Genomic DNA, 26,917 nt, shown 5'->3' on the forward strand with positions numbered 1-26,917 from the left:
ACAAAGAGCTCTCCAGAACCTAGAGGTGAATTGTACCCCCCGATCAGAAGTAATATTGGCAGGGATGCCATGAAGCCTTACCACCTCCTTAATGAATGTCCTGGCAGTTTCAGCAGCAGTAGGGGTACCTTTCATTGGTAGGAAATGTGCCATCTTGGATAGTCTATCCACTATTACGAAGATCGTAGTGTAGCTTTCAGAAGGTGGCAACTCGACAATAAAATCCATGGAGATCATCCTCCATGGCTTCTCCGGGACAGATAGTGGTTTTAACAGGCCCCAGGCTTTAGATTTGCTGCCTTTATTTTGGATACAGGTGACACATGCTTCCACGTAGTCCTTGCAGTCCTTTCTTAATGATGGCCACCAGAACGTGCGCTGAAGAAGTTCAGATGTTTTATGTACTCCGAAATGGCCGGCTAACATATGGTCATGGCAAGAACTAAGAGCTGCCGTTCGCGGCTCCTGAGGTACGAAGATCCTATCCTTAAACCACAGAAGATCATCTCTGGCCTGTAGGGTTGTATCAGGTGGAGTGGAAACGTTCCTGGAGGCTTGCTTGATCTGTGACAGTAGATCCCCTTGGCGTAACAGAAAGTTCCCTGAGGACAAGATGGTATCTGGTGGAGAAGGTGCTTCTGAATCACTGTACATCCGTGACAGAGCGTCAGGCTTGATATTCTTTGACCCGGGACGGTAGGTAATATGGAAAGAAAATCTAGTAAAGAACAGTGCCCATCTGGCCTGTCGTGGTTTCAACCTCTTGGCAGTCTTTAAATATTCTAGATTCTTGTGATCTGTATAAACAAGAATCGGGTGGGCTGCTCCCTCTAACAGCTATCGCCATTCCTGCAGCGCAGCTTTGATCGCTAACAATTCTCGATCACCCACGTCATAGTTCCTTTCTGCTTCCGATAATTTACGGGAAAAAAAAGCGACTGGGTGCAGAAGAGCCCTAGGCCCCTGTCTTTGGGAGAGTACTGCGCCGACCGCTATCTCCGAGGCGTCCACCTCCAGGATGTAGGGCAACGTGGAATCAGGATGTTTTAAAACTGAGGCCGAGACAAACAGATCCTTCAGTGTAGTAAAGGCCATCTGAGCTTCCGTAGACCAGTGGAACTTGAGGCCCTGTTGGGTTAATCTTGTAATGGGAGAAATGATGGTGGAGAATCCCTTGATGAATTTTCTATAAAAATTCGCAAATCCCACGAAACGTTGAATCCCTCTTTTGTCAGTAGGAGCGGGCCAGTCCAAAATGGCGGAGACCTTCTGAGGGTCCATTTTGATGCCTTCCACTGAGATAATAAGACCAAGGAACTGAATACTCTCCTGCTCGAAGACACATTTCTCAGACTTGGCGTAAAGGCCGTGCAGGCGAAGTCGGGTCAAAACGTTTCTGACATGTTCACGGTGTTCAACTAGGGAGGAAGAGAAGATTAGAATGTCATCTAGATAAATAACAACAAACAGGTCAAGGTAGTCTCTGAAAATGTCATTTACAAAATGCTGAAATGTAGCAGGAGCATTACAAAGTCCGAAAGGCATGACTAAATATTCGAAGTGCCCAAACCGGGTACGGAAAGCAGTCTTCCATTCGTCTCCCTTGCGAATGCGGACAAGATTGTAGGCACCACGAAGATCTAACTTAGAAAACACTACTGCAGACCCCAGCCTCTGAAAAAGTTCTGGCACTAATGGTAAGGGATAACGGTTCTTGATCGTGATTTTATTGAGTGCCCGATAATCCACACAAGGACGCAATGAATGGTCTTTCTTTTCCACAAAAAAGATTCCTGCTCCTGCCGGGGACGTGGAGGGTTGGATGAAGCCTTTCTTTAGATTGTCGTCAATGTAAGTCTTTAATACTCCTAGTTCCAACTCTGACAAAGGAAATATTCTCCCAAAAGGAATCTCTGCCCCTGGGAGAAGCTCAATCGGACAGTCATATGGCCGGTGAGGAGGAAGGGTCTCGGCCCCTTTTTGACTGAAAACGTCCAGAAAGCTATGGTAGACTTCGGGTACAACTTGACGGGTCTTGGCATCAGTTTCCAGGCACAACAGGGCAGAGGGAGCTTGAGTAACTTCTGGTAGACAGTGTTGGTGGCAATAAGAGGAGGGAAACTCAATTTTCCCTGAGGCCCAGTCAACTTGTGGGTTATGGGCCTTGAGCCATGGCATGCCCAATATGATGGGGAATAGAGGAGATTCAATGACATCCAGACAAAGTAGCTCTTGATGAGTGCCAGCAATGGTAGTGAGCATAGGTACTGTTTCCTGGGTTACTGGTCTTGATCTGAGGGTAGAACCATCGGCCAGATATACGGAAAGTCCTTTCGCCCTGGGCCGGATGGGAATGTGATGTCTGGAAGCGAAGGACAAGTCTATAAAGCCACTGCAGGCCCCGGAATCAATGATAGCGCTGGTTGGTATATTCCCTCCTGGGAGCTGTAAAAGAAGCGGAACAGCCAGGTGAGACATATTATTCAGTGCAGCTGGGGTAAGAGCAGGAGAGACAGAGAGGCACTTACGAAGCTTGGCCGGGCATGTTCGTACAAAGTGTCCGGGTTCCCCACAATATAGGCACAGGTTACCAGCCCGACGGCATTGGCGCTCTTCAGGAGTGAGGGATGGCCGTAAGAGTCCCAGCTGCATTGGTTCCGGTGTATCTGAGGTCATGGTAGTAGAAGCTGGAGGAGCGGAGTGGGGAGAACTAGGCACCCGGGGCAGCATCCAGACAGGGTGAGCAGGACCAGAAGATCGCTCCGTACGTCGTTCTCTCAAGCGTCTGTCTATTTGGATGGAAAGGTCTATGAGGTCCTCTAAAGTCTCAGGAATGCCCACTCGGGCTAGTTCATCCTTCAAGGATTCTGAAAGGCCCATACGGAACTGATACCGTAGGGCGGCATTGTTCCAGTTTGTGTCGGAACTCCAGCGTCTGAATTCTGACACATAGTCTTCAACAGGTCTGCGGCCTTGCTGTAGGGAGTGCAAGGCTGTCTCTGCCGTGGCGGTCAGCTGTGGGTCTTCATATAGTGCCCGAAAGAAGGTATCCAGGGTATCAAGTGAGGTATCTTTCTTTTCTAATAAGCGATGGGCCCAGGACTGGGGCTCGCCGGTCAGCAGCGAGATCACGAACCCCACCTTGGTGGCTTCCAGGGAGAAAGTCCTTGGTTGAAGGGCAAAAAAGAGCTCACACGAGTTGCGGAAGGACCTGAATTTGCTCCAATTACCCGAAAATCTTTCAGGTGTGGGGACCCTGGGTTCAGGCGGCAACATGACCACTGATGGTGAGGCAGAAGTCCCGGATACTGGAGGTGTAGAAGCTGCTAAGGCCTGGACTCGGCCTTCCAGCTGGGTGTAGCCTTCTTGTAGGCTTTTTACTGCCTGGGTAAGTCCAGCAAGATGGCGGCAGAGTTCATCCATGGGAGAGGCTCCCTGCGTGGGCTCAGACATGGCTGTCCGGTACTGTCACGTACCTGGTGGTGGAGCCCAGAATGCAAGGAGTAGCCTCTCGTGTGCCTCTGGTTCGAGAGCCCCTGATAGAGAAGACAGGGACTCAGGAGCGCAGGGGGCCACAAGTGCTTGGTAAGTGGCAGGTGTAGAGTTGATCCGGACCTCTGGTGAAGCAGCAGGAGGACTGACAGGAACACTGGATCCACTGGCAGGAACTCAGGAACAACAGGCAACAGGGAGGTGTTCTGTAGTACAACTGAAGCACTGGAACAACTGGTAGAAGAACCGGAACTCTTGGCAGGAACACTGGAACTGTTGACTGGATAGAGAAGCACTGTAGCTAGCAGGAACCCACGAACAAGCAGGCAGCAGGGAGGTGTTCTGTAGTACAACTGAAGCACTAGCAAAGTCAGACAGGCCGGGTCAAACACAGGCAAGCAGAGCAGGTACAAAACAGAATCAGGAGAGTAGTCAGGGCACGGACCGGGTCGGCAACGGACAGGCAGGTAATAACTGAAGGATGAGGTAGGAGAATCGTCAGACAAGCCGAGGTCAGAGACAGGCAGCAAGCAGGAGCAGTCAGGAACAAGCCGGGTAACAGGAATCAGGTAGACAGGTATACTGGAAGCTTAGGGTCACGGGAAACGCTGTAGACCGGACAGCAAGGAAGCATGCTGTTAGGTACCCTTAAATAGGCCTAATGGCGCCAAAGGCTGTCACACTGCACGTCTGCGCGCCGCCGCGTGCACACGTGCACGCCCGAGTACCGATCGTACGTGCCCGTTCGTCTCATCGTGTACCCGCGTACACCCGCTCGTATTAGCGCGCACCCGCATGCGTCCGTTCACGTCAACGCGCCTCCGAACGCGTCCTCTTGCTCTACTGACAGTAGCTCTGTTAACCGATCTTCCGCCGACAGCTGAACTAGCAGAACGTCTTTCATGACACAGTGAGAGTAGAAAATGACCTGATGTCAATGGGAGTAAAGAATGCCCCCTTATTGATATCAGCAGAAGGAATATTGTCCCATTGTTGGTAATAGGGGAAAAAATAATGTCCCATCATTGGTGTTATTGGGAGGAATAGTGACCAATTGTTGGCATCAGGGCAAGGAATAATGCCCCATCATTGATGTCAGTGGGAAGAAAAGGGCCCTGCAGTTGGTGTCAGTGGGAGGAATAGTGCCCCATTGTTGAGGACAGTGGTAGGAATAGTGCCATATTGTTGGTATCAGTGACAGAAGTTATGCCTCATTAATGTTGTAGAAGAAATAGTGCCTTGTATCAGTGGGAGGAATAGAGTCCCAAGGGCCTGATAAAGGCAAGCAAAGGACCACATCCAGCCCCCGGGCCACAGTTTGGAGACCACTGGTCTAAATGAATCATCATGTCATCATTCATCCTTGAAGCTAGTTGGTCCACTGCAGCAAATGGCCTTTAGTTTGAGAATGTTTTTTGGGAAGTGTGGACTCTCTCAATAACTATGGACCATTTCCATCAATAGGACACCTCCCCAGTGAAACAAGCTGGCATCCATTTTGAGAACCATCCAGGTTACTGAGATAAAGGAGTTCCCAGATCAACCACCACATCAGGGATATCCTGGCCTTGGGACACAGGCACATGGTCCCATCCAGAAACTGAGGGAGTTTGTTCCATGCAGTCAACACATAAGCTGCTGCGGACTAGAGTGAAACTGTGCAAACATCACCACCCCAAAGGACTCCAGTATCCTCAGGCAAAATCAGACTGATGGAAGCTTCCTGGAGTGAAGGTTTTGGAGATGAAGACACAGGGTCATTTCTTGTTCCTGGTGAAGAAACACCCAACCCTGGGCCATGTTCAATAATAGGCCAAGGTACTCCAAGCGGTGGGTCGGGTCCAACTCAGACTTCCGGAGGTTGTGGATCAACCTGAATCTCTGAAGGGTCTTTATCGTCCCCTGGACATTGGCAGCAAAGGTGTGGACAGAGACCATCCAGATATCTGATAAAATAGAGTCCCTGAGACCACAGCAGCACACACATGGATTGTTGTAAGCAAGGATTGGAGCCATGGACAGGCTAAAGGGGAGAGCCACAGTCTTTAAGGACTGCTTACCCAACACAAACTGAAGGGACCGTTACTGCAGGGAGGAAAATGGGAACATGTAAATATGCATCCTTGATGTTCATTGATGCTAGAAAATCCCCTTGTTGCAGAGCGGTCTGATTTCATATGCAAGAAGGTGCTGAGCACCTTCAGATATAGGATGGGGTGAACACCCCCATTATTCATTGGGACTGTAAACTGGTTTGAAATTGTTCTTGAGAGGAAACATGAAAAATCGCTCCTGAAGAGTGAAAGTGCTGCAGAGCAGTTTGAAAGGTCTCAGTCTCTTTAGAAAAGCTGGCAGGTTGGTGGACATAAAATGAGGTGGCAGTAGGGAGAGGATCTCCAGCCTGTACCCATGGGACTAGGGACCCACCACGCCCTGGATCCATAGATTTGGTTTCACATGGCACTGCTGAAGGGTGACCAATCTGGAAGCTGCAAGAATTAGCTGCAGTGGCTGACTATGCAGCCACCACCTTTAAAATTTGAATATTCTGAGGCCACATGGAAAAAGGTGTTCTGATCAGATGAGACTAAAATTGAATTATTTGGCCTCAACACCAAACAATATATCTGTCAGGAAATCCAATACATTGTTCATACAGTAAAGCATGGAGGTGGTAATATCCTGTTATGGGGGTGTTTCTCTGCAGCAGGAACTGGAGCACTTTTCAGGATAGAAGAAAAATGAACGGTGCAAAATATGAATAAATTCTTGAGGAACATCTGCTGCCCTCTGCCAGAAAGTTGTCAATGGGAAGGTTTACTTTTCAACATGACAATGACCCAAAGCACAAAGCAAAAATGAGCACACAGTAATTGAAGGAGAAAAAGATGAATGTCTTTGTATGGCCTAGTCAGAGCCCAAACCATATTGAAAATCTGTGGAATGACGTGAAGACTGCAGTCCACAAGCGGTCACTGCTTACTGAACTTGAGCAGTTCTGCAAAGAAGAGTGGGCAAATATTGCAAAGACTCCATGTGCAAAGTTAGTAGAGACATATCCCAACAGACTAAAGGCTGTAATTAAAGCAAAATATGGTTCAACAAAATACTGACATAAGGGGGTGATCCTTTTTCCAACTCAGTGATTTTGTTTTTTAATTTTTTTTTCTGACATATTGGTATATCTTTCACTTGGATGTTATAAGTTGCACTAGTAAATACAGCTGGATAAACCAAAACTGTGCCTGTCTTCATTTCATGCTGCAAACCAACAAAATTTCATTATTTTAAGGGGGGGGGGGGGTTCTTTACTATACCCACTGTATATCACAACAAAGACTCTAAAGTCAGGTTTTAGTCCATTTTCTAAAACCTAGAAGCACCCACTGAGCATTTATGCTAGCAGCCTGCCAAGATTCTGTTGCAGTAGTAAGTACTAGGAATATAGCTGATTTCTATGCTTCTGCTGTGAACTTTGAAGATGAATTTCTCCACGATTTCTGTAACTACAGAGGTGAATGAAGGCTGGTTTTAAATGTTACTGCCTATTTAGAATATGTAAATACATTAGTGTGAATAGTCTGGGTACAAGTTTACTTTAAAACTCTTGCAGAGAATACAGTATTCAGTTTAGGGTGGACTGTAATTTTAACAAAAGTCTAATGTGTTCAACAGACGGGCGTTGAAGAAACTGCTACAGAATGCAGAAAGCTTGGAGCCAAGGTTTACACATATGTGGTAGATTGCAGCAAACGTGAGGAAATCACTACAGCTGCTGCTAAGGTGAGATTATATTATTATTATTTGTTTTGTTTTTTTATAAGGCCTCATGCACACTGGATGTTTTTGAAGCTGCTTGTAGGGGTGGCAAGACGTGTTTTTTTTTTTCTGCCTGTAAACTCCTCTGCATGTTTGCTTACGTGTCTATGCACACATAAGCTTTAACCACTTTAGCCCTGGAAGCATTTACCCCCTTAATGAAAAGGCCATTTTTTGCGATACGCCACTGCATTACTTTAGCTGACAATTGCGCGGTCATGTGATGCTGTACCCAAATAAAATTTATGTCCTTTTTTTCCCACAAATAGAGCTTTCTTTTGGTGTTATTTGATCATCTCTGCGGTTTTTATTTTTTGCGCTATAAACAAAAGACTGACAAATTTGAAAAAAAACTCAATATTTTTTATTTTCTGCTATAAAACATACCCAATAAAAAAATTTAAAAAATCTAAATTCTTAATCAATTTAGGCCAATTTGTATTCTGTTACACATTTTTGGTAAAAAACAAAAAGCCTATATTGATTGGTTTGCACAAACGTTATAGCGTCTACAAAATAGGGGATAGATTTATGGCATTTTATTTTTTAATTTTTTTATACTAGTAATGGCGGTGATCTGCGATTTTTAGTGGGACTGCAACATTGCGGCAGACAGATCGGACACCTAACTGACATTTTTGACACTTCTTTGGGAACCAGTGATCAGTGCTAAAAGTATGCATTGACATTGTACTAATGGCACTGGCAGGGAAGAGGTTAACATCAGGGGCGATCAAGGGGTTAACTGTGTTCCCTGGGTGTGTTTACTAACTGTATGGGGGATGGGCTGCCTGGGACAACACACAAATCCGTCTTCCTGCATAACAAGAAAGACAAAATCTCTGTGTCATCCCCTGACAGAACGGAGATCTGCCTTGTTTACTTTGGCAGATCCCCGTTCTGTCTCTGCGGGGAACGATCGTGGACGGCCAGTGGACATCGAGTCTGCTGGACCTACTGATTGGCTCCCCCGCTGGTGTATAAGCCTGACCTACACCTACGGCGATTTGCGCAGTGGAGCCAACCTGCCGCAGTATAACTGCGGGGGCTGGTTGGCAAGCGGTTAAAGTAATTGTAAAGTCTTGTTTTTTTTTTTTAAATAACAAACAGGTTATACTTACCTGCCCTGTGCAGTTGGTTTTGCACAGAGCAGCCTGGATCATCTTCTTCTCGGGTGCCTCTTTAACGCCCCTGGCCCCTCCCTCTTGTTGAGTGCCCCCACAGCAAGCAGCTTGCTATAGGGGCACCCAAGCTGAGTCACAGCTCCATGTGTCCTTTCAGACACGGAGCTGTCGTTCGGCCCTGCCCCCCTCTCTCCTGATTGGCTAACTGACTTTGATTGACAGCTGCGTAAGCCAATGGCACTGCTGCTGTGTCTCAATCAGGAGGGAGAGTCCCGGATGGCCGAGGGACTCGTGGACATTGCTTGACAGAGAGGGAGCTTAGGTGGGTATTAGGGGGACTGGGGAGGCTGCTGCACACAGAAGGCTTTTTATCTTAATGCATAGAATGCATTAAGATAAAAAAACCTTCTGCCTTTACAACTCCTTGAGGCTGGGTTCACACTGGAGAACGCAGCAGCTTACAGCAGGAGTCTGGTGCGTCTCCATTCACCATTTCAGGTCCAATTTCAGTCCGAATTTTTGGCCAAATTTGGACCTGAAACGGACCAAAAGACACACAGGACTCCTGTGCAATTCGCACCGGAGCCACTCCGGAGATGTGTGAACCGGCTCCGTAGAGAGCCGGTCACAATCTCCTGCTATGCAAATTGGATGCGGAGAAACCGCATCCAATTCGCTGAGGTGTGAACCCAGCCTTAAGCAGCATTTAGTGGCAACAAGAAAAACACTGCCAGTGCATCCAGAAGCAGCAGTGTTTTGGCAGAAAAAAACTTTTGATGCTTGTAAATGCGTGTAAGTGCAGTTAACGTGTCTAAACACGTGTTAACGCTAGGCATGTTTAGCACTTGAGCTTAAATTAATTTCAGTGGCCAAACTAGATTATTATTCTGGCCAATGAAATGAATTAATGCACAGGCGCTTGGCACCTGTAAATGCGCCTTAATGCGTTACACACTTTTACAAGTGTCAGGCGTTTTTTCTGCCAAAACTCTGCTGCCAGGAGGAAAGGCTTTGAGTAGAGTTTGCAAAACATCCTGTGTGCATGAGGCGTAAGGCCTGGTTCACACCTATGCATTTTTTTAGTGAATTTTCAGTTTTGCAGAAACACACTACAGTCCATATAACATGGATTCCTAGGGATGTAGTTCACATCTGTGCATTTTATGGAAAGGGCCAGGGATTTTTTTTCTGGTTTTTGGTTCCATGGACTTCAATGGATCAAAAACGTGTATTGAAAAATGCAAAATGCACCTGGTACAAGCAAACTGCTACCTGCATAGGTGTGAATCAGGCTTAAAAAAACAATCGTCATGACTGACACTTATGTAGTTCAGATTAGTAAAATCATTGTTACAGCCTGATCAGTGACTTTCCACATTGCGTATTATCACGCTATCTGATGTTGACTGTCCTTGACCAGCAGCCATTATGTTGATAGGCTACAGTTAAATAACTGAGCTGGGCATACTTGGATGCATCTGCACGATAAGCTTCCATTATGATCACAGTCCTGGTCCAAATGAATGTCTTTGAATTTTGTTTTAGACATGCAGACAAGCTCGGTGCTTTTGCATGATCTTTGTGCAGACTGGGAACTAGCTACAGCATACCTCCCAAATTTTTGAGATGGGAATGAGGGACACCTATCAGCAAAAGTATGCAGGCATAGGACACACCCCTTGCCATGCCCACTTAAAGGAGAATTGTACAAAAAAAAAACAAGATTGGTTAAACCCACAAGTGCTTTTTTTGTTACCACTACTCATCCTTTATATTGACTTTTGGAATTTACAAATGCAGCCATTTAGAAATCAGATGAAAGTTTTAGTACTGGGAAACACTTTTTGATAGATAAAAAGTGCATTTTATATACATCTATATAGATCAGACCAAAATCAGGGACAAATGAGGAGGACAGAGGGACATTGCTCCAAATCAGGGACAGTCCCTCCAAATCAGGGACAGTTGGGAGCTATGGGCTACAGTGATTTACATATCCTGTTGTGTAATGTATGCTAATTAAATAAAGGTATCTTGTTGTTTACTTTCTGACTCAGGTAAAAGAAGAAGTGGGAGATGTTGACATTCTTATAAATAATGCTGGAATTATTTTCTGTGCTGATGTGCTGTCACTAGAAGATCACCAGATTGAGAAGATATTTGAAGTGAACATTCTTGCTCACTTTTGGGTGAGTGTGCACTGATAATGCTTTTTACTTGGGCAAGAAGTCAGCCTTAGGCACCCAGAGAACTTTTATGCCGCGTACACACGAGCGGACTTTTCGATGGACTGAACTCCGAAGGACTTTTCGACAGAGTTCCAGCGAAACGGACTTGTCTACACATGTTCACACCAAAGTCCGAATGATATAAATGTGATGACGTACGAGCGGACTAGAATAAGGAAGTTCATAGCCAGTAGCCAATAGCTGCCCTTGCGTCGTTTTTGGTCCGTCGGAATAGCATACAGACGAACGGATTTTTCGATAGGACTCGAATCCGTCGGAAAGATTTGAAACATGTTCTATTTCTAAAGTCCGTCAGATTTTTCGACAGAAAAGGTCCGATGAAGCCCACACACGATCCAATTGTCCGACGGATTCGTTCCATCGGACCTTTGCTGTCGAAAAGTCCCGTCGTGTGTACACGGCATTAGGCGACACGTTACTCTATAAATTCTGTGTGTGGCAAAATTGCACCAACAGTGGGAGGGGTTTAAAACTTGAGCCTACTTGTGTCTATGGGAATGTTTGATCATTCTTCCAGAAGCACATTTGTGAGGTCAGGCTCTGAGGTGGATGAGAAGGCCTGGCTCGCAGTCTCTGCTCCAATTCTTTCCAAAGGTGTTCTATCGGGTTGAGGTAAGGACTCTGTGCAGGTAAGTCAAGTTCCTCCACCCCAAACTCGTTCATCCATGTCTTTGTGGACCTTACTTTGTGCGCTGGTTCAAACCATTTGGGGAGGGGAGATTATGGTGTGGGGCTGTTTTTCAGGGGTTGGACTTGGCCCCTTAGTTCCAGTGAAGGGAACTGTTAAGGCCAGTGGTGGCCCGTGCATTGTGGGTGCGCGGGCGCTACCCCCCATCCATGCGCCCGGCCCCTTTTGGGAAGCAGGACGCATGGATTCCTATGGCAGGGGTGGAAGGAGGTGGTACTTTTTGAAGCACCTGATTAGAGCCAGAGGCTCTAATAGGCTTCAAAATAGGGTGGGCTCAGGGCGCAGAGAGTGCAATAGCGAGTTTTTGCTATTTTCACACTAACACTCCTCCCTGCCAATCAGGGAGGGCAGTTGTCAGACCTGTTTCCCGATTGGCCAAAGTGCCAGGGCATCCTATTGAATGCCTGGCACTTAAGAAGAGGTGGCACAGAGGAGACATGAGGAAGGACACCCCCGCCGCTATGGCTGCTCTGGTGGATGCAGGACTGGCGGTAAGTGCCAGACCCCGGGGGGGCTGTCAGAGCCACAAGGGGAGTCTGTGGGCACAATGGCTGCATATACTGGGCACAAGTGGTTACATTTGATGGGCACAGGTGGCAGCATTTGACGGGCACAAGTGGCTGCATTTGATAGGCACAAGTGGATGCATATACAGGGCACAAGTGGCTACATTTGATGGGCACAAGTGGCTGCATATGATGGGCACAAGTGGCTGCATATGATGGGCACAAGTGGCTGCATTTGACAGGCACAAGTGGCTGCATTTGACAGGCACAAGTGGCTGCATATGATGGGCACAAGTGGCTGCATATACTGGGCACAAGTGGCTGAATTTGATGAGCATAGTGGCTGCATATGATGGGCACAGTGGCAGTATTTGATGGGCACAGTGGCCGTGTTTGATGGGCACAGTGGCTGCGTTTGATGGGCACAAGTGGCTGCATATGATGGGCACAAGTGGCTGCATATACTGGGCACAATTGGCTGCATATACTGGACACAAGTGGCTGCATATGATGGGCACAAGTGGCTGCATATGATGGGCACAAGTGGCTGCATATGATGGGCACAAGTGGCTGCGTATGATGGGCACAATGGCTGCGTTTGATGGGCACAATGGCTGCATATGATGGGCACAAGGGGCTGCATTTGATGGGCACAAGTGGCTGCATATGATGGGGGGGGCACAGTGACTGCATATGATGGACACAAGTGGCTGCATTTGATGGGCACGAGTGGCTGCATTTGATGGGCACAAGTGGCTGCATATGATGGGGGGGCACAGTGACTGCATATGATGGACACAAGTGGCTGCATTTGATGGGCACGAGTGGCTGCATTTGATGGGCACAAGTGGCTGCATATGATGGGCACAGTGGCTGCATATGATGGGCACAGTGGCTGCATTTGATGGGCACAGTGAAGCTGCAATTGATGGGGGGGGGTTCAGTATTTTTCAGTTTATTTTCTCCTGCCAAAAATTTTGAGCACCAGCCGCCACTGCTTAGGGTGTCAGCATACCAAGATATTTTGGACAATTTCATGCTCCCTTTGTGGGAACAGTTTGGGGATGGCCCCTTCCTGTTCCAACATGACTGCACACCAGTGCACAAAGCAATGTCCATAAAGACATGGGTGTGAATTCAACTGGATAGAACACCTTTGGGATGAATTAGAGCGGACACTGCGAGCCAGGCCTTCTCATCCACATCAGTGCCTGACCTCACAAATGGGCTTCTGGAAGAATGGTCAAACATTCCCATAGACACACTCCTAAACCTTGTGGACAGCCTTCCAAGAAGAGTTGAAGCTGTTATAGCTGCAAAGGGTGGGCCAACTCAATATTGAACCCTACAGACTTATGCCCTGTACACACGGTCGGACTTTCCAACGGAATATGTGCGATCGGAGCTTGTTGTCGGAAATTCCGACCGTGTGTGGGCTCCATCGGACTTTTTCCATCGGAATTTCCGACACACAAAGTTTGAGAGCATGGTATGAAATTTTCCGACAACAAAATCCGATCCTTTAAATTCCGATCGTGTGTAGACAAATCTGAAGGACAAAGTGCCACGCATGCTCAGAATAAAGTAAGAGACGAAAGCTATTGGCTACTGCCCTGTTTATAGTCACGACGTACGTGTTTTACGTCAACGCGTTCAGTACGACCAGATTTTCCGACAACTTTGTGCGACTGTGTGTATGCAAGACAAGTCTGAGCCAACATCTGTCGGAAAAATGGATTTTGTTGTCGGAATGTCCGATCAATGTCCGACTGTGTGTGCGGGGCATTAGACTGGGATGCCATTAAAGTTCATGTGCATGTATAGGCAGGAGTCCCAATACTTTTGGCAATATAGTGCATATACACTCACAAACACGAGTGTATACAAAATTTGTTAGCATAAGAGGAACATTAGGAGTGTAAATCTAGAAGTCACAGTTTGGTATCCACTGGGGTAAATAGCTGCCCTAAGGTGTGCAGGTGCCTCTTTGAGCTAGATATGTGTATTTTTCTGAGCACCAATGTGGAACAATAGAGAGAAGACATGTGCAGGATGAAAAAATTTGTTTAGTTTAGTTTAGTTTCAATTTGTTATTTAACTAAATTCGTTTAGTTAAATTAGTTGCATTCGTTACATTCGTTTTCGGGATACATTTAGTTTCGTATTCGAATTTGAAAAAATTCTACCGCATTTGAAAAAACTATCAAATTCGAAAAAATTCTACCGCATTCGAAAAAAACTATCAAATTCGAAAAAATTCTACCGCATTCGAAAAAAATTTGACCGAACTTGAAAAGGTAAACTATATATAACCATTTTGCGAAATTTGAGTTTCATATAGAATGAAATCAAATTCCAATAGAAAAGATTCAAATAGAATAGAAAATAAGAATAGCATGCAAAAACAATAGAACAGAATAGAAAAAGATATAATATATTCTATTCTAATCTTTTCTATTCAAATTTGAATTCATTTTGTACCAAATTCCAATTCCGGAAGATGTTTTATATATATTGTTCTATTGTTTTTTCTATTCTAGTCTTTTCTATTAGAATTCAATTTCATTCTATTTCTATATAACCATTTTCAGAAATTCGAATTTCGTATAAAATGAATTTGCATTCAAATAGAAAAGATTAGAAAATAATAGAAAAGAATAGCATAGAAAAACCATAGACCAGCATAGAAAAAAATTATATATATATATATATATATATATATATATATATATATATATATATATATATATATATATATATATAAATACAGTATATATAAAACCATATTTTCTGAAATTCGAATTTCGTATAAAATGAATTCGAATTCGAATAGAAAAGATTAGAATAGAGTAGAAAAGAATAGACTAGAAAAACAATAGAACAGAATAGAATAAAACATTATATATATATATATATATATATATATTCTATTCTGTTCTATTGTTTTTCTAGTCTATTTTCTATTATTTTCTATTCTAATCTTTTCTATTCAAATTCATTCTCGAATTTCTTCTAGAATGAATTCAAATTCAAATAGAAAAGTTTAGAATAGAAAAGAATAGCATAGAAAAACAATGGAACAGAATAGAAAAAAAATATTATATATAGATATAGATATAGATAAAACATCTTCCGAAATTCGAATTTCATAAAGACTGAAATCAAGTTTGAATAGAAAAGATTAGAATAGAACAGAAAATAATAGAAACGAATAGCATAGAAAACAATAGAACAGAATAGAAAAAAATATAATATATATATATAGATTGAAGTGTAGAGGAGAACCACACACAAATTTCAATCTAGTGTCAGCAAACAGGTCCTCCCACCGACCTTGTAGTTATAAAAATAAAGTTCAGATGTGTTCTGACTGATCTAAGGAAGGGTGCGAACAAATCAGCCTGAAACGTAATCTATGTCTGAACAAATGATTGTAATGATTCTGTTTGGAATGACTCTACTTGCTTAGTAATCTTTTTCTAAAGATTTGATGGAATAATGCAACAAATTTTTAAGTGCAGCAACCTTTGGAACTTTATATATATATATATATATATATATATATATATATATATATATATATATACCGTATTTATCTGCGTATAACACGCACCCCAATTTAGGAGGGAATTTTAAGGAAAAAAAAACTTTTAGGAGGGAAGATGAAGGGAAAAAACTTACATTTAAATGCCGATCATTGCAGCCTTCTCAGTGCAGCCTTGCCCCAGTGCAGCCATGTCAGTGCAGCCATGTCAGTGCAGCCTTCCCCAGTGCAGCCTTCCCCAGTGCAGCCTTCCCCAGTGCAGCCATGTCAGTGCAGCCATGTCAGTGCAGCCATGTCAGTGCAGCCATGTCAGTGCAGCCATCTCAGTGCAGCCTTCTCAGTGCAGCCTTCCCCAGTGCAGCCTTGCCCCAGTGCAGCCTTGCCCCAGTGCAGCCTTCCCCAGTGCAGCCTTGTCCCCAGTGCAGGCTTCGATCCCCTGTCCCTGCTTTGTGGGCTTCAAAATCGCCGACCGCGATTTGAAAATGGCGCCGCCGGCGCCGAAATACACAGAGCCGGTCCTCGGCTCTTTCCGGCGGCTCTCGTTCACTTTCGGTTCCACTCGTAGTCCCGAGCGGAGCTATCCGAGTAGGTTCGGATAGCTCCGCTCGGGACTACGAATGGAGCCGAAAGTAAACGAGAGCCGCCGGAAAGAGCCGAGGACCGGCTCTGTGTATTTCGGCGCCGGCGGCGCCATTTTCAAATCGCGGTCGGCGATTTTGACACTTTGACAGCTCGGGATCGCAGGGGATCGGCGTATAACACGCACCTGCGACTTTCCCCTGATTTTAAGGGGAAAAAAGTGCGTGTTATACGCCGATAAATACGGTATATATAAAACCATTTTCCGAAATTCAAATTTCGTATAGAATGACTTTGAATTTGAATAGAAATAGAAATGATTAGAATAGAATAGAAAATAATAAAAAAGAACAGAATAGAAAAACAATAGAACAGAATAGAATAAAATACAATATATGTTTTTCTAGTTTATTCTTTTCTATTATTTTTTTTCTATTCTAATCTTTTCTATTCAAATTCATTCTATACGAAATTCGATCTTCAGAAGCCATGTTCCGAAATTCGAATTTCGTATAGAATGAATTCGAATTTGGATAGAAAAGACTATTAAAGAATAGAAAATAATAGAAAAGAAAAGCATAGAAAAACAATAAAACAGAATAAAAAAAATATTATATATATGTATTCTATTGCTTTATGATTTCATATTCTATTTTATTGTATTTTTTAGAAAATCGATTTCTATTGTTTTCAAATTCAATTCAAATTTGTTTTCGAATTCGATTATGTTTTTGAATTCGATTCGAATATGTTTTCGAATTCGATTCGAATTCGTTCGCTTTTTTTCAGATTCGCTTAAATTCATCACTTTTGTAATTCGGAAATTCGGATGCATCCGAATTTCCGAATTACAAAATTCGGAAATTCGTCCGAATTTTGATTCGGAACGAAACGAAATGCACATGTCTAAGAGAGATTACACATATTTTGCCAGGGAGAGAAGTACTATGAAAGTGCTAAACTTTTCTGGCATCCCCTGTGTCTGTGATATCTCCTGAAGAGTTGGCTTCTGTGAGGATGTAGGTAGCTTGACATGGTCTAGTGGAGTGGGACACTTTTGTAATGAAAGATTCAATAAACACAGGTGCTGGGGAGAATCTGATAGTGAGCCAGGGGTTAATATACAGGGCACTGATATGCTGGCGCTAACGATGATAGGGTTAGGGAACCAGGGAGCTGCTGCTGATGGTTAAAAAAGGCCCTAGACGGACCGAAATTCGGCAGGTTTAACAGGAACCAGGCAAATTTCAACTTGTGTATGGGCAGGCTAGTTTAAAAACTGGGAGTGTATACTGTGTGTGTGTATGTGTGTATATATAGATATATATCTATATATATGTATGTATAATATTAACAAAATACTAATAACATACTATATTTTGTCTATATTTTTTTGATGGCTGGCAACCCTGCGGGCATACCCCATACCCCCTCTTATCTACACCCTTGCACTAATGCACTGTGTGCATTAAAATGCTCTTTCTTAAATACACAAGAAAACATGCATTTTTTTTGTATAGTGCAGAATTTGTTAAGTTGTGTGTTTTGTAAATGCATCTTATGTACTATACTAATGTAGTTTTACTTTATTACTACAGACTACAAGGGCCTTCCTGCCAGCAATGATGAGGAAAAATCATGGTCACATTGTTACTATTGCTTCATCCGCAGGATTTGTTGGAGTGCCGTATATGGTAGATTACTGGTATGATTTTAGAATGGATTTTAATATTAATAACTGCATGGGTAGTTTTTTTAATGTCTCCAGAGCTCAATTTTAACCATGACAAACAGAGCAGTGACTCTCCCCAGTAGGAGAAAGCTGACAGTGGTTTTAACCATTCTCTACTCTATCCAAAACTACAAAACATGTTTTGGCTTTAGATATATTTGAGGCTGAGTTCATATACAGTATGTGCGAATTGGATGTGGATTTTCCCGCATCCAATTCACGAGTGTGACCGGCTCTCAATGGAGCTGGTTCACACAGGTCTGGGGCGGCCACGGAGCGGACTTCACAAGGGTCCTGTGCGTGTTTGGGTCTGGTTCAAGTGCGAATTCGGGCAAAAATTCTGACCTGAATCGCACCTGAACTGGTGAATAGACACGACCTGGACCCCAGGCACGAACCCGCAGGCCGCACATATGTGAGCCTTAAAGTGGTATTTACCCAAAACCAAAAATTTAATTTATTGCAGCTTACAAATCCTCAGAAGTGGTGGCTTCAGTAGTTTTCTTTTTTTAGGCTTTTTCCCTCTCTGTTTTCATCTGGTAATTTGCCAGTAACACTCCTTCTGTATTAGAGTCCCTCCACTCTTGTTAAAGGAGCACACCTTTGGACAGCAGCATTGACAGTCTGGTGAGAGGGGATTTTTAGACAGACTAGCAGATTTAGATGCACTAACAAATTTGAAGCCAAATTCCAATTTTTCCTGCAGTTTACACAAGCAGTTTTTTTTGTTTCTTTTGGGATAAAGGTTTTACATGAATACATAAAAGCTGATCATTTTAAGCTCCCCTGTCAGTGGCAAATGGTTTTTCTCAACACTCTAACTAATAAATTGTGTAGGAGAGCTTGTTCTGTTGAAAAACAAAAGACTTACTGCCAGGATCACCCGATGAAAATAGGAGAAAGATGCCTAAAAAGAAAACTAATGCTACCAATATCTCAAAGAATTGGTAAGCTGCAATATAATAAATGTTTTTACTTTTGGGTTTCGTACCGCCTAAACTTGTGTACTAAATTTGCAGATTTGTGTTTGACCATGTCACCATATTTCACCATATTTATGGTTTGGCCAAACTGGATTTCAGACCAAAACCCAAGCTCATCCCTATTAGGGAGTATAGAGAGTGGAACATGTCTTATTTAACCACCTCCTGTCTGGCCTATAGTAATAAAACAGCCGTGCGAAAGCACTACTATCTTAGGTGGACATCATATGACATCCTCACAGTTGGGCCCTAGGGGGCAAGCCGCAGCGTGATCTGTGACTCTTTGTGTCTGGTGAACACAGATTGTTGTATCAGGCCACTGTGTGCAGCCCTGGTACCATGTGATTGCTGTGACCAATCACAGCGATCACATGTCAGTTGTAAACAAACAATTACTTGTTATTCATAGCCATTGTGTACTATTGTGATCTCTTTGATTGGTCACAGTGATCACAGGGACCAATCACAGTGGACCTGTTGTGCCATTTGATAGGTGAGACCAATCACAGTTATCATAATAGTACACAATGGCACATGAATGGATGTCATTCACAAAGTAAAAATTATTGCTTACACAGTGATCATCACTGTAATAAGCAATCATGGTTTAAAAAAAAAAAAAAACCCTGATCACCTCTCCACTTTGGTGACCCTGTACTGCTCTGGTGACAGTACGTAAAAGAAAAATTGTCAGAAAAAGAATAAATAAATACCTTGGAGTGTCTGCTTTCCAAAAAGGGCTTATTTTTGGGGGTATTTGTACTGTCTCTGCATTTTAGGGCCTCAAGAAATAAGGCTGTCAATACATCAGGATTGATCAATTTTCAAATATTTATACCATTGTTTGTAGAATCCATAGTATATATAGGTGCAGAGTGGGTGACATCAGCAGACACTCAGAGCCCAAAATACATAGTAAGCGGGGTTTCCAGTCATCCCTAAACGGAGTTCCACCCCACATGAGCGGCAAGGCCTCAATGCCAGTTTCCCTTATGCCCCGTACACACGGTCGGACATTGATCGGACATTCCGACAACAAAATCCATGGTAAAACAATCACAGAACCGCGCTAAAAATCTATAGTAGGTAAATTCCCATCAACCAAATATCTCAAATATTGTGTTATAAACAAAGCAACATATTATATTGTAAACCCAATATCAACACAACATGATTGTGATTAATTATATAATTAATGAATAATGTGACTGTATTAAAAAACTATAGGCAAATAAATTATAAGAAGTGATAAAAAAGAATAAGTCCGTGACTGATAGTGACTTCAAATAAAACCAGTCCTTAACCACTTGCCGACCGCCGCACGACTATATACGTCGGCAGAATGGCACGGGCAGGCAAAAGGACTTACATGTACGTCCTTGCCTGCCCGCGGGTGGGGGGTCCGATCGGACCCCCCCCCGGTGCCTGCGGCGGTCGGCAAATGTCCCCCGGCGATCGGAGGTGAGGGGGAGGCCATCCATTCGTGGCCCCCCCCTCGCGATCGCTCCCAGCCAATGGGATCATTTCCCTGCCTCTGTATTGTACACAGAGGCAGAGGAAATGATGTCATCTCTCCTCGGCTCGGTATTTTCCGTTCCGGGCCGAGGAGAGAAGACTGAAATGTGAGTGCACAACACACACACACACAGTAGAACATGCCAGGCACACAAAACACCCCGATCCCCCCCCCGATCGCCCCCCGATCCCCCCCCAATCACCCCCCCCCCCTGTCACAAACTGACACCAGCAGGTTTTTTTTTTTTTTTTTTTTTTTTTTCTGATTACTGTATTGGTGTCAGTTTGTGACAGTTAGTGTCAGGGCAGTGAGTGTTAGGCCCCCTGTAGGTCTAGGGTACCCCCCTAACCCCCCCTAATAAAGTTTTAACCCCTTGATCACCCCCCGTCACCAGTGTCGCTAAGCGATCATTTTTCTGATCGCTGTATTAGTGTCGCTGGTGATGCTAGTTAGTGAGGTAAATATTTAGGTTCGCCATCAGCGTTTTATAGCGACAGGGACCCCCATATACTACCTAATAAATGTTTTAACCCCTTGATTGCCCCCTAGTTAACCCTTTCACCACTGATCACTGTATAACCGTTACGGGTGACGCTGGTTAGTTTGTTTATTTTTTATAGTGTCAGGGCACCCGCCGTTTATTACCGAATAAAGATTTAGCCCCCTGATCGCCCGGCGGTGATATGCGTCGCCCCAGGCAGCGTCAGATTAGCGCCAGTACTGCTAACACCCACGCACGCAGCATACGCCTCCCTTAGTGGTATAGTATCTGTACGGATCAATATCTGATCCGATCAGATCTATACTAGCGTCCCCAGCAGTTTAGGGTTCCCAAAAACACAGTGTTAGCGGGATCAGCCCAGATACCTGCTAGCACCTGCGTTTTGCCCCTCCGCCCGGCTCGGCCCAGCCCACCCAAGTGCAGTATCGATCGATCACGGTCACTTACAAAACACTAAACGCATAACTGCAGCGTTCGCAGAGTCAGGCCTGATCCCTGCGATCGCTAACAGTTTTTTTGGTAGCGTTTTGGTGAAATGGCAAGCACCAGCCCCAGGCAGCGTCAGGTTAGTGCCAGTAGCGCTAACACCCACGCACCGTACACCTCCCTTAGTGGTATAGTATCTGAACGCATCAATATCTGATCCGATCAGATCTATACTAGCGTCCCCAGCAGTTTAGGATTCCCAAAAACGCAGTGTTAGCGGGATCAGCCCAGATACCTGCTAGCACCTGCGTTTTGCCCCTCCGCCTGGCCCAGCCCAGCCCACCCAAGTGCAGTATCGATCGATCACTGTCACTTAAAAAAACACTAAACGCATAACTGCAGCGTTCGCAGAGTCAGGCCTGATCCCTGTGATCGCTAACAGTTTTTTTGGTAGCGTTTTGGTGAACTGGCAAGCACCAGCCCCAGGCAGCGTCAGGTTAGTGCCAGTAGCGCTAACACCCACGCACGCACCGTACACCTCCCTTAGTGGTATAGTATCTGAACTGATCAATATCTGATCCGATCAGATCTATACTGGCATCCCCAGCAGTTTAGGGTTCCCAAAAACGCAGTGTTAGTGGGATCAGCCCAGATACCTGCTAGCACCTGCGTTTTGTCCCTCCGCCCAGCCCACCCAAGTGCAGTATCGATCGATCACTGTCACTTACAAAACACTAAACGCATAACTGCAGCGTTCGCAGAGTCAGGCCTGATCCCTGCGATCGTTAACAGTTTTTTTGGTAGCGTTTTGGTGAACTGGCAAGCGCCAGCGGCCTAGTACACCCCGGTCGTAGTCAAACCAGCACTGCAGTAACACTTGGTGACGTGGCGAGTCCCATAAGTGCAGTTCAAGCTGGTGAGGTGGCAAGCACAAATAGTGTCCCGCTGCCACCAAGAAGACAAACACAGGCCCGTCGTGCCCATAGTGCCCTTCCTGCTGCATTCGCCAATCCTAATTGGGAACCCACCACTTCTGCAGCGCCCATACTTCCCCCATTCACATCCCCAACCAAATGCAGTCGGCTGCATGAGAGGCATTTTTATGTCCTCCCGAGTACCCCTACCCAGCGAACCCCCCAAAAAAGATGTCGTGTCTGCAGTAAGCGCGGATATAGGCGTGACACCCGCTATTATTGTCCCTCCTGTCCTGACAATCCTGGTCTTTGCATTGGTGAATGTTTTGAACGCTACCATTCACTAGCTGAGTATTAGCGTAGGGTACAGCATTGCACAGACTAGGACACACTTTCACAGGGTCTCCCAAGATGCCATCGCATTTTGAGAGACCCGAACCTGGAACCGGTTACAGTTACAAAAGGTACAGTTACAAAAAAAGTGTAAAAAAAAAAAACACAAACAAAAATATAAAATAAAAAATAATAGTTGTCGTTTTATTGTTCTCTCTCTATTCTCTCTCTCTCTATTCTCTCTATTGTTCTGCTCTTTTTTACTGTATTCTATTCTGCAATGTTTTATTGTTATTATGTTTTATCATGTTTGCTTTTCAGGTATGCAGTTTTTTATACTTTACCGTTTACTGTGCTTTATTGTTAGCCATATTTTTGTCTTCAGGTACAGCATTCACGACTTTGAGTGGTTATACCAGAATGATGCTTGCAGGTTTAGGTATCATCTTGGTATCATTCTTTTCAGCCAGCGGTCGGCTTTCATGTAAAAGCAAACCTAGCGGCTAATTAGCCTCTAGACTGCTTTTACAAGCAGAGAGAATGCCCCCCCCCCCCCATCGTCTTCCGTGTTTTTCTCTGGCTCTCCTGTCTCAACAGGGAACCTGAGAATGCAGCCGGTGATTCAGCCAGCTGACCATAGAGCTGATCAGAGACGAGAGTGGCTCCAAACATCTCTATGGCCTAAGAAACCGGAAGCTACGAGCATTTTATGACTTAGATTTCGCCGGATGTAAATAGCGCCATTGGGAAATTGGGGAAGCATTTTATCACACCGATCTTGGTGTGGTCAGATGCTTTGAGGGCAGAGGAGAAATCTAGGGTCTAATAGACCCCAATTTTTTCAAAAAAGAGTACCTGTCACTACCTATTGCTATCATAGGGGATATTTACATTCCCTGAGATAACAGTAAAAATGATTAAAAAAAAAAAAAAATGAAAGGAACAGTTTTAAAATAAGATAAAAAAGCAAAAAAATAATAAAAAAAAAAAAAAAAAAAAAAAAAAGCACCCCTGTCCCCCCTGCTCTCGCGCTAAGGCGAACGCAAGCGTCGGTCTGGCGTCAAATGTAAACAGCAATTGCACCATGCATGTGAGGTATCACCGCGACGGTCAGATCGAGGGCAGTAATTTTAGCAGTAGACCTCCTCTGTAAATCTAAAGTGGTAACCTGTAAAGGCTTTTAAAGGCTTTTAAAAATGTATTTATTTTGTTGCCACTGCACGTTTGTGCGCAATTGTAAAGCATGTCATGTTTGGTATCCATGTACTCGGCCTAAGATCATCTTTTTTATTTCATCAAACATTTGGGCAATATAGTGTGTTTTAGTGCATTAAAATGTAAAAAAGTGTGTTTTTTCCCCAAAAAATGCGTTTGAAAAATCGCTGCGCAAATACTGTGTGAAAAAAAAAAATTAAACACCCACCATTTTAATCTGTAGGGCATTTGCTTTAAAAAAATATATAATGTGTGGGGGTTCAAAGTAATTTTCTTGCAAAAAAAAATAATTTTTTCATGTAATCAAAAAGTGTCAGAAAGGGCTTTGTCTTCAAGTGGTTAGAAGAGTGGGTGATGTGTGACATAAGCTTCTAAATGTTGTGCATAAAATGCCAGGACAGTTCAAACCCCCCCCCAAATGACCCCATTTTGGAAAGTAGACACCCCAAGCTATTTGCTGAGAGGCATGTCGAGTCCATGGAATATTTTATATTGTGACACAAGTTGCGGGAAAGAGACAAATTTTTTTTTTTTTTTTTTTTTTTTTGCACAAAGTTGTCACTAAATGATATATTGCTCAAACATGCCATGGGAATATGTGAAATTACACCCCAAAATACATTCTGTTGCTTCTCCTGAGTACGGGGATACCACATGTGTGAGACTTTTTGGGAGCCTAGCCGCGTATGGGACCCCGAAAACCAAGTACCGCCTTCAGGCTTTCTAAGGGCGTAAATTTTTGATTTCACTCTTCACTGCCTATCACAGTCTCGGAGGCCATGGAATGCCCAGGTGGCACAAACCCCCCCCAAATGACCCCATTTTGGAAAGTAGACACCCCAAGCTATTTGATGAGAGGTATAGTGAGTATTTTGCAGACCTCACTTTTTGTCACAAAGTTTTGAAAATTAAAAAAAGAAAAAAAAAATTTTTTTTTTTGTCTTTCTTCATTTTCAAAAACAAATGAGAGCTGCAAAATACTCACCATGCCTCTCAGCAAATAGCTTGGGGTGTCTACTTTCCAAAATGGGGTCATTTGGGGGGGGTTTGTGCCACCTGGGCATTCCATGACCTCCGAAACTGTGATAGGCAGTGAAGAGTGAAATCAAAAATGTACACCCTTAGAAATCCTGAAGGCGGTGATTGGTTTTCGGGGTCCCGTACGTGGCTAGGCTCCTAAAAAGTCCCACACATGTGGTATCCCCATACTCAGGAGAAGCAGCAGAATGTATTTTGGGGTGCAATTCCACATATGCCCATGACCTGTGTGAGCAATATATCATTTAGTGACAACTTTGTGCAAAAAAAAAAAAAATAAATAAATAAATTGTCACATTCCCGCAACTTGTGTCAAAATATAAAATATTCCATGGACTCAACATGCCTCTCAGCAAATAGCTTGGGGTGTCTACTTTCCAAAATGGGGTCATTTGGGGGGGGTTTGTGCCATCTGGGCATTTTATGGCCTTCAAAACTGTGATAGGTAGTGAGGAGTAAAATCAAAAATGTACGCCCTTAGAAATCCTGAAGGCAGTGATTGGTTTTCGGGGCCCCGTATGCGGCTAGGCTCCCAAAAAGTCCCACACATGTGGTATCCCCATACTCAGGAGAAGCAGCTAAATGTATTTTGGGGTGCAATTCCACATATGCCCATGGCCTGTGTGAGCAATATATCATTTAGTGACAACTTTTTGTAATTTTTTTTTTTTTTTTGTCATTATTCAATCACTTGGGACAAAAAAAATGAATATTCAATGGGCTCAACATGCCTCTCAGCAATTTCCTTGGGGTGTCTACTTTCCAAAATGGGGTCATTTGTGGGGGTTTTGTACTGCCCTGCCATTTTAGCACCTCAAGAAACGACATAGGCAGTCATAAATTAAAGGCTGTGTAAATTCCAGAAAATGTACCCTAGATTGTAGGCGCTATAACTTTTGCGCAAACCAATAAATATACACTTATTGACATTTTTTTTACCAAAGACATGTGGCCAAATACATTTTGGCCTAAATGTATGACTAAAATTGAGTTTATTGGATTTTTTTTAGAACAAAAAGTAGAAAATATCATTTTTTTTCAAAATTTTCGGTCTTTTTCCGTGTATAGCGCAAAAAATAAAAACGGCAGAGGTGATCAAATACCATCAAAAGAAAGCTCTATTTGTGGGAAGAAAAGGACGCAAATTTCGCTTGGTTACAGCATTGCATGACCGCGCAATTAGCAGTTAAAGCGACGCAGTGCCAATTTGTAAAAAGTGCTCTGGTCAGGAAGGGGGTAAATCCTTCCGGGGCTGAAGTGGTTAATGTAGATAATTCCACCAGTAGTGATTGAAGGCTTAATGCACAAAAACACCTCGTGAGAAGGATCCACCACCTATAATGATGTATGCTTACCAAAGGTAAGCTTTAATAAAGCTTATGTTTGAAATCCACTCTGCGGGGACACCACCATCGGTCTCAGCATAGAGGGAGGATCGCCCGGAACTCTCCGACATAAAGGCCAAAAACTCAGCAAGAGGAACCCAGGGAAATGAAAGACACATCCTCCATAGTGTGAATCCGCATAAACAATTTAATAAATAAAAGTAAAAGTAGCACACTTACATAGAAGTATCAAATAAACAGCATGTATTGTAAATCACTGTTTTACAATACATGCTGTTTATTTGATACTTCTATGTAAGTGTGCTACTTTTACTTTTATTTATTAAATTGTTTATCGGCTGGGGTGCCGACATCGCTGGATTCCAGGACAGGTAAGTGTCCTAATATTAAAAGTCAGCAGCTACAGTATGTGTAGCTGCTGACTTTTAATTTTTTGCTAGGGGAGGGCGGAACTCTGCTTTAAGGGAGCAGTGTGAGATGTTTGTGCTGTGTATTGCGGTGTCCATCTACAGCTTAAGGGGACAGGGCGGATTTCAACAGATGTAAAGTGACTACTATTCATGCCTTAAGGGGACAGTATAAGCCTTTGATCTGTGGTGCACCAGTCCACTGCACAGTGCCATGTAAGTGTGTTTTCTTAAAAAGTTTAATAAACGTGCGTTTAAATAGAAAACACTATGATGGTTTACTCTTTCATTTTTGAGCACCTGTGGAGGTGTTTGAGATGTTGGGAGAAGTATACGGATTCCTCTGGGCTCGCAACAGTACCCCAGGCTATAATATCCACTTAAGGCGCATTCTGACCAAGTTTTACGGGTCTAATGGCCCGTACACATGTTCTGAAAATCAGACGAAAAATACCACTTTCGAAGTGATCATATGATAATCAGATCGTTAGTACAGAGCTCTCG

At 43.8% G+C, this 26,917-nt stretch overlaps 1 protein-coding gene across 1 annotated transcript in view; it reads left to right on the forward strand.

Annotated features, from left to right (window-relative positions):
• The window catches only part of LOC141108809 (estradiol 17-beta-dehydrogenase 11-like), a 64,056-nt gene that overhangs the window by 12,307 nt on the left and 24,832 nt on the right, over window positions 1–26,917 (forward strand). The window contains exons 2-4 of the mRNA XM_073600763.1: window positions 7,168–7,275; window positions 10,493–10,624; window positions 17,600–17,706. Coding sequence (XP_073456864.1) covers window positions 7,168–7,275; window positions 10,493–10,624; window positions 17,600–17,706 — 347 coding nt within the window. The remainder of the gene's footprint in view (window positions 1–7,167; window positions 7,276–10,492; window positions 10,625–17,599; window positions 17,707–26,917) is intronic.

The sequence above is a fragment of the Aquarana catesbeiana genome, linkage group LG01, assembly GCF_042186555.1.
Source record: "Aquarana catesbeiana isolate 2022-GZ linkage group LG01, ASM4218655v1, whole genome shotgun sequence".
Classification (NCBI taxonomy): domain Eukaryota; kingdom Metazoa; phylum Chordata; class Amphibia; order Anura; family Ranidae; genus Aquarana; species Aquarana catesbeiana.